Source organism: Lissotriton vulgaris, chromosome 1_2 (genome assembly GCF_964263255.1).
Source record: "Lissotriton vulgaris chromosome 1_2, aLisVul1.2, whole genome shotgun sequence".
In the NCBI taxonomy this organism is placed as follows: Eukaryota; Metazoa; Chordata; class Amphibia; order Caudata; family Salamandridae; genus Lissotriton; species Lissotriton vulgaris.
Window position 1 is genome coordinate 176309583 of NC_141686.1, and position 9188 is coordinate 176318770.

General features: G+C 41.6%; 1 protein-coding gene across 1 annotated transcript; it reads left to right on the forward strand.

Annotated features, from left to right (window-relative positions):
• The first annotated feature begins 7597 nt into the window (after positions 1–7597).
• Positions 7598–8533, forward strand: LOC147734815 (olfactory receptor 5W2-like). The gene has a single exon (XM_086953638.1). It carries the CDS (start codon positions 7598–7600, stop codon positions 8531–8533), a length of 936 nt encoding a protein of 311 aa, XP_086809764.1.
• The last annotated feature ends 655 nt before the right edge of the window (positions 8534–9188 follow it).

Here is a 9188-nt window from a genome sequence, read left to right on the forward strand (position 1 = left end):
AGCCTGCACAGATCTAGAAGTATACCAATGAGGTAATATCTGAGGTCTGATATATATACCAGGTCCCTCCTTGGAAGTGGGAAAAGTTTCAATAGGTTTCCCCTTGAAGTGCACTGGTTTCCTGCATCCGCTGCTATTGCTCCAGACTAATTGCAGTGGGTATTCATCCCTTTGATTGGTGGCAGGACACATCCTATTCAAGAGTAATTAGGGTTGTGTTTCAGCGCAAACTGGATAAAACCGAATTACCAGTTACTTCAGTAGCATAAACTCAAATCATCAGGCCCATGTTTCTCTAACTTGCATTGTTTGTCTATCAAGATAACTAGAATCTTCTAACAGCCGCTACCATTACCACTTAGGTCCGCCGATGGATCTTACATTGAGCTATATAGGGGACTAGAATAATCTGGGAATGAACAATTATCCTATGAAGACCAAGAATAGATAATTGTTAACTCAGACTATCGATTCAACATAACTTATCACTTTTATCCGCCATGAATATGGATTCCTTGACACAGAATATTAGCAAAAGAACAAGTCAGAATTGATAAATGCTATTTAGTAAAAATATGTATTTAATGCCTCAAGAATGCAGTAATACATATAAAGATCAGATTTAATAAGAAATTGCTAATGCAAGGAAAACCACACAGTACATGAAATTACAGGTTCTGTGACGTGCATACCATCCAAGCAATTCTGTTTTTGAATTCTGTCCTCAAGAAAACTAGTTCATGTCCAATATGTAGCATCCAATGCCACAACAGGAGTCAGATGCCCTAGCAGCTAAAAGGTTATTTCCAGAATGAGTAGAAAGGGCAGGGAAAGAAAAGTCACGACAAGCAAACATGCAAGTATCAAGGAAAAAAACAACAACATGCTAGTCAGGGAATGCAAGCAAGGCTGCTCCCTAATTTCGGTAATTTTACTCCAATACATCCAGGTTTACACCTCTTAAAGTATCGATTCCATCAGTCCATGGGGTTTCATTGGTTGTTCACAATGGGTTGTTATGTGGTGATCAGCAAAATACACAAAACCGGAACAATTAAGTAATCATTTTCTCACTTTTCTTTTCTTTATGATCATTATATTCCACTTGGTCAGTGTCTAGTAACATCCTCGGAAGTAGGCGGTACCTTTAGTCATCTGTCGTCAGTCATTTCCCAGGTGCTTTTTGCTGGGATGTATCAAAGTTTTTTAGCAATTCAATCGAGTGGCATGCAAGTGAGAAGTGAGTCCATTGAAAACTAAAACACAAATGGAAACTTTACAGAAAGTTCTCATAGGGCTTGGTTGACAGGTTTCACATGAGTTAATGTTAACTTAGGAAAGAAAACCTTAGAGGCCTAAGGAGAAAACAGCTTAGTCACGAAAATAATATTACTATTAAATATCACACATTGCTAAATGCTTCAGTTTGTCAAGTTAATCAATGCATGGTTCACATGAAATTCAAGTCAGTATTATGCACTACTAAAATGTTTCTTCTTACAAGTAGTATATCAGTATTATTTATGTACGTTTCATATGAGCTTTTTTCAACAGATTACTTTTAAAATACATATTCATTATGTTCCTTACGGATAAACCTCTACAAATCTATGTCATTTTTCTGTTAAATGCATACTTTACATTTGGTTAATGTCAATACACATGTTCTATTGCAGTTAAATGAAATACATTATTCAATGCATGTTAATATACTTGTCCGTATAAACTCTATAGGTTCCTTATTGGTTTTCATCTTTTCTCATAGAATATGTAAATGCTTCTGTATACTTTGTCATTTTTTGCCATAGTTTCTCATTGCTATATATATTATTTATTCTAACATTCTGAATGCTTTTACGATGCAGTATCTAAAACATGACTGTGCTGATGAAATTTCACTAATTAGGTAGGCATATAATTGTTTTGTCTCATTCATTTAATAAGTATTGTAAATCGAATTCACAGGTAGGAATTGGTGAAAATGGATGCATGATAACATCTGCGCTTCATCAGTTGTGACCAGTTCCTCCCTCCCATCCTGCCAGTAATGGCTCTTCTATGCACACCTAAGCTCCCTATTTTGTGTGACTGTCTATGAGGAATACACAACGTCCAATATCAACTACACCCAGTGATGTGACTCAGAGACAGGCCACAGGCAGTAAATGGCTAGGCAAGGACAATGACAACTTTCCAAAAGTGGAGTTTTGAAAATTTTAACCAAAAATCCGACTTCACCATTATAAACCTTTTTTCATAACATTTCTAAAGAGACCAAACATTCTTTATTTTGGAGTTTTATATAGCGCTAGCCACACCCGGAGGTATTGGAGCACTTTACAACATTTGTCAATAACAGTCCAGTATACAAAGAGTGTCAGAGTAAACACAGTGCTCAAAGGTGGTTCATTAATCAGTGTAAGTCAAGTAGCATTTAATGCAGAGTTGTAAAGTGCGTGGTAAAAGTAGGGGGGAGTACTGTGCGGTTCAAGAGGAAGGTGTTGTAAGGAGTGATCTTTTTGTAGTCACTTGGTCCTCTGGTTTGTGCGGAATATTCTTTTGGGTCCGTTGTCACTTCGTGAGGGCTCGATTGAGGAAGAGCGCGTTGAGCTGGCTTTTGAATACTTTGAAGGAAGGGTTAGTCCTGATATGTATAGGGATGGCATTCAAAATTCTGTGTGCGTTTCCGGAGAAGGACCTAGATAAGGTCTTTTGTTTGCAGGTTTTCGGGGGATGAGTAGCAGAGTGTTGGTGCTTCTGAGGTTTCTTATCTGTCCCGCTTTCTTGAGTTTGGCGGCTAGATAGGTGGATTTACCGGTGTGCAGAGCTTTGTGTGTGAGACAAGCAGTTCTGAAGTTAGCTCACATTTCTATTGGGAGCAACTCAAGCTCTTTTAGAGCGGGGGAGAGGTGTTCCTATTTCTTTACTCCCGTCACCATTCTGGCTGCTGCATTTAGGGTTGTTATGAGAGGAGCGAGGTGTAGTTTAGCCGTGCCTGTGAGGGTGGCGATCCCATAGTCTAATCTGGATAGGATTAGGTATTGCGTGACTTGCTTAGGGTCATTTGGTGGGATGAAGGGCTTGATTTTGTTTAGTAGTTTTAAGTTGGAGAAGGCACATCTTGCGGTGTTCTTGATGTGTTTGATCATATCAAGGTTGAGGTCTAGAGTGATACCCAATGACTTTACTGAGTCTGCTGGGATGAGGATACAGTTGAGAGCATCAATAGACTCTATCCATTCCGTTATTTGGGGGGTCTGTTCTTTGCTGGCTTTGAGGAGGGTTTCCGTTTTGTCTGGGTTGACTTTCAGATGGTTTAGGGACAGTCACTTTTGGACTTCTATTAGGGTGTTGTTTAGTCTTTGCATGTCCGCTATGGTGGATGTTTCTAGGTAGATCTGGGTGTCGTCAGCGTAGAGGTGGAAGGGAACATTGGCTTTTTTGAGGATGATGGTGAGTGGCTCCATGTAAATGTTGAACAGTGCGGGTGAAAGAACTGAACCTAGGGGAAGACCTCTGATTATAGGGTGTAGGTCCGACGTGAAGTTTCCGATTTTTATTCTTTGAGAGCGGTTTTGTAAGAAGGAGGTGAACCATTGTGAGACCACCCCTTTTGCTCCTACCCTTTCTTGGAGAACGTTGATGAGTGGTTTGTAGTCGACCTTGTCAAAGGCCGCAGAAAGGTCAAGGAGTATGAGTAGACAGCAGCTGTCCTTGTCCAGTGATTTGTGAACGTCATCAATGACATTTAGATGGCAGTCTCTGTGCTGCATCCTTTTCTAAAGCCTGATTGGTGAGGGTCGAGAAGGTCGTTATTGTCCATGCGATGGTGTAATGACCGGATTTTCTGACCAAGTTATCAGCTCACCCAAGCACCACAAACCCAGTCATCACATAACTTCATCCCTTCCCAGACCCTATTTACAACAGTACCTGGGGAACTTACCTGGGAATGGGGAACCCACAATATATACAAGCTTATACAGCTAATATACCACTAAATCCTAGAGAAACTACGGAATTCCATCTTACATCCTATAATCTCACCTTATAGCCCCACAAGATTCTGGCTCGGGCTAGTCTACTCTCTCTCGTGTCGGAGAGCGGCTCCAACATACAACGCCCTATCCTGAGCGATCTCTAATGTTCCCACTTGTAGTCCCACGACAATCGGGCCCGGACTACTCCACCCCCCTCGCTCCTTGGGGAGCAGCTCCAATGTACATAACGCTCTATCTTGAACGATCTCTCTTCACTGTCCTATTAATACCTCCTGCTCTCTATTGGGAATTTCCTAAGTACCTAACATCTACTGGAAGTATCTATCATATGAATTATTATAATTATTCGTGTCCAAATTATTACATCCAGGAATTATTCCCTACTATAATTCACACTCTCCCCTGTCATCAGTTTCCTTCTCAGAAGGGAATGTACCATCCTTTTGTTCATCAGCATCTGGCTAAAAAGAAAGGTTAACTCTATCATGGAAACAATACTCAGATGTAGAAGGGGTCTCTTTATTAGCAATCACCAACACATACATTTATATAAAGAACTGAAAAGTAAAGATGGTTAAACATGAATGCTCTTCATGATACAATGATAGCACGAGCACATATGAGAAACTAAAAGGAAAGTGATTAACTGTGACATACAAATAGGTAGCTGAAAGAAAAGTGATTGATTATGAACAGATATAATGAATGGAAAGGGGATTCAATTCTCTCTTTCCCTCTCTGGTTGAATCAGAACTCTCTGCTCACTGAGCCACCATCACCAACGGGCCAACCTCTGTTGTTCCTCATGGCCTCTGCACCTCACTGGCTCCAACTGTCAGCTGTCACTCCAACTGCTCCCAAAACCATCTGCTCTCTTCACTGCTGTATACCATCTGACCGGTAACTGCTCCACAGATCAGCTGTCCAACTCACAGCTCCAGCTCACAGCTCCAGCTCTCAGCTCCAGCTCTCAGCTCCAGCTCTGCAAAACCAACTGACTTCTTCAATTCCCAAAACAATCTGACCTCTCCACTGCTGTAAATCATCTGACTTCTTAAATTCCAAAAATCATCTGCCTGCTCTCTTCAATTCCAAAAACCATCTGACTGCTCTCTTCAATTCCAACAACCATCTGACTGCTCTCTTCAATTCCAAAAACCATCTGACTACTCTGCTCTCTTGCCCTCTGATAATATAGAATGCTCTCTCCTCATGGAAATTTCCAGCAGCAGGCTGCCTCCCACCGAATTCCTGTGCCAGCTCTCAGGCTCTCTGCGCACCCGCAGTGGCCACTTGCGTGTTGCGTCTAGGACCCAAGGGACAAATACATTCCTTCGATAAGAACCAGTCTTCACCGGCTCCTTTCTAGCACATAACAGGCTAAACTCTAAACATTACCTTTACCCTTCAAGCATCTCAGACAGCTGAGGCAAGAACAAAGATGGCTTCTCTCTAGTTTAGGCCCTTAGGCCCGAAAAAGAGGCAAAAGAGGCATGGAATCATGCCAAAGCCAATAGGCAAACTCTACAAATAGGCACAAATAAGGCTGAAATAAAGGATTCATGAGTATATACTGAGATGGCGGTGGACATAGTCACCATCAGTCCAAATAGGACAAATTATCCGGGCACTACAGATGGGTGAGTTGACGGTGTACAAATTTTTGTAGTAATTTTGCTGGGAACGGGAGATTGGAAACAGGCCTATAGTTGTTGAGATCGTTAGGGTTGGCACCTACTTTTTTATTAATGGTGTTACCTGACCAATTTTGAGGCAGTCAGGCATGATTCCTGTTTCCAGGGAGCTGTTTATAACCTCAGTCCAGAGAGGGGCTAAGGAGTGTTTGAGTTTTTTTGCCAGTTGAGCGGGGAGGGGGTCCTCAAGGTGTGATGAGGGCTTGGAACCGGTAGTTAGTTCAAGGATTTATGTTTCAGTGGTGGGTTCAAAGGTTAGCCAGTTGTTGGTGGATTGTCAGGGTGGGTTCATGTCTTCTTTCATAATTAGCGGGCCTTCCTTTGGGGGACAAGAGTGGTCCATAAGTGAGAGCTCAATTTTTTGTATTTTTTCATTGAAGAAATTGGCAAATTTGTTACATAGGTCTTTGGAGTCCAGAATTGCAGAAGGTGATGGTTTGGATGTTTGCTCTCTGATGATGATGAAGAGTTCTTTGGGGCGTTTTTTCCCATTATTGAGTGTGTCAAAAAAGAAGGAGGATTTTTCATGTGCGATGTACTTATTGTATTTCCTACGTTCCTTTTTGAGTCGCTCGAGGTGAGTTATTGAGGTGTTGTTGTGCCAAAGTCTTTCTGCCGCTCTTACTCGCCTTCTTTCCAGGTTTAGGTCAGTGTTGAACCACGATCTCGATCGTAGGGTCTTGTTTTTTTTTCAGTTTCAGGGGGGCTATTTTGTCCAGCATGTCGGTCAGAGCCTCATTGTATTGTGAGGTAAGTGTTGCTGTGGACCTGTCTCCTACATTGGAGGGGAACAGTGTACTTAGTCTGTCTTCTAGTTCTTCCAGGGAGATCTGTCTCAGGTTTCTCGTCCAGTGAAAGTGATCATTCGCGGGAGGTGTTCGAAGTGTCTTTTGGTTGATGTGGAAGAGGATGAGATGGTGGTCTGACCAGTCGACAGGGAGGGTTCGGTCGATGGTGATTGCATCTTTGTGGACTATGATGGCATCCAGGATTGAGCCTTTGTTGTGGGTTTGTTCGGTGCAGTGTTGGGTCAAATTGTTATTTTGAAGGAGCTCATTTAAGGTTTGTATTTGAGGGTTATTGGTCTCATTCTAGTGATGGTTTAGGTCTCCTAGTATTAGCTTGTTATAATTTGAGAGTGAGCAGTGTGTGATATCAGGTCAGCCAGCTGTTCACCAGACATTCAATGGGTAAAATTTTCCATTTGATAAGGTAAGTCTGATTAGTAGAGGTAAAGTGCAAAGAGTCCTAATGTTAATCAAAAACAGGTTCAGAAAAAAGGAGGGCGATGGCAACAAGTGTAGGGATGACCCTACAGAGAGGGTTAAGTCAAACAGAGGTCATTCCAGTAAGCAACCAACAAACTGTGCACCTTCACTGACAGACGGCTGGATTTCAAAGAATATGCTTCTATTCCACTATTGTTCTGTGGCTAGGGTGCTCCTTAATGTATGTATTCAGTTTTTGTAAATCTACAATTCCTACTTAGATTTTAATTTTCAATTTTCTATATGTTGCATGGGGAAAATTACATAAAAAATACCATCCAAAAACTGGTCTTATAATTCAAACTATCTGAAAAAATTAGCGTTGGTTATAGCCCAGGATGCCAATGTCTAATGTGTTTGAGTGCCTGTGAAACAATTGATCATATGTTTCAGATAAGCCTTAGAGGTTGTCTGTAGTGAAATTCATCAGTGGTGTCCCACTTTGGAGACTGTAAGGCCCATTGATAGCCCTTGCAATTCGGACAAGGTTAATCACATGGGTCACAGGAGGTAGGGAGAAAATCAGACGGAGGAGAAACATGATGGTATAATGATATCTAAGTGCTTCATTAATGCATTGTTTGCTTACTTCTAAACTTGTGTCATTCTTCTCCAGGGCAGAATATGTTGGAATATGGACGCCAGAAATCAAACTCTACCCAAAGAATTCACTCTCTTAGGACTGACGGATAACCCAGCCCTAACTGCTCCTCTCTTTACAATCTTTTCAATGGTTTATATCATTGCAGTGCTGGGCAATTTTGGCATTATTTCATTAATTAAAATGGCTCCTCGCTTGAACACACCCATGTACTTCTTTCTGGGCCACCTGTCATTTGTGGATCTTTGCTACTGCTCTGCCATTGCCCCTAAAATGCTGGCTGACCTGCTCTGCAAGACGAAAAGGATTTCTATCATAGGCTGTGTGGTACAGCTTTTGGTTTACTGTTCTTGTGGCACCACGGAGATATTGCTACTGGCTGTTATGGCCTATGATCGCTATGTTGCTGTATGTCAGCCACTTCACTATGCAATTATCATGACCAAGAAGTGTTGCTTCTGGCTGATGACTGGAGTGTATACAGTAGGAATTGCACACTCAATAATAGAGACAGGTTTTACTTTCCGGCTATCCTTTTGTCAGTGGGAAATTCATCATTTCTGTTGTGATTTTCCTCCATTGCTCAAGATGTCATGCACAGATACTTTCATCAATGAGGTGGTATTGTTTATATGTAGTGGTTTCCTTGTAATTGCTTCCCTTCTTGTGATTCTCTTCTCCTATGTTGCAATTATCACAACCATCTTCCAGATGCACTCCTCGACAAGAAAACATCGAGTTTTCTCCACATGCATGTCTCACTTTGCAGTTGTGACCTTGTGCTTTGGGACTGTCCTCTTTATTTATCTCCGCCCCTCATCCAGCTATTCCCTCGATCAAGACAAGGTTGTTACCTTGTTCTACACAATGGTGATCCCTATGCTGAACCCATTGATCTACAGCCTGAGGAACAAGGAGGTGAAGGAAGCACTGAGGACCATCATTGTGAGAAAAGTGACTACCAGTTGAGAAATGCAACTTTTGTATTGGTACTCACGATCAACCATCAATTATTTGAATTTAGCATCCAGATATAATAACTGAAAAATTGATGTGAAATATGATGTGCTTAAAGACACAGATTCCATATAAATGAGAACAGTATGGTTATTCTGTTATTAAAGGTCCGCTCCAGGAGTAAAGGCCTGAGCAGAATGCAAGAGCATTTACCATGGGACCTGTCCTTTATTGGCCATACAGCCAACTACAGAGGGCTCTAACGCTATTAGAATATTCCACCCCTAGAGAGCATAATGTTCTAGTTTGTAAAGCAGAGGCCTCCCGGAGCCCAAGGAGGTTAAAATCCCCACTTGAGGCCTTTTGTTCACAGCAAACATTGGAATGTTGGAGCACCGGGTTTCTACCGACCATTAGAAGCCCGGAGCACTCCATTGTTTTCAATTTAGCTACCACCATTCCAATGTTCAAATTACAGTTAAAACAATAATTTGTAAAAGAGTAGTCCTAGTCTGAAAAAAAGGTGTCCTTGTGACATGAAGTCAAAAGATACCCCAAGAAACGATGAACAGTCTATTACCAGCCATTAAATGAGTGGTCAGCTTACACAGACAGTCTGTGCTAAAATGTATCATCTATCTGAGGTGCATCAATGGGAAACATGTCC

Excerpts from the sequence above, each read along its gene's own strand:
- LOC147734815 (XM_086953638.1), top strand. The coding sequence starts at position 7,598 with ATGGACGCCAGAAATCAAACTCTACCCAAAGAATTCACTCTCTTAGGA.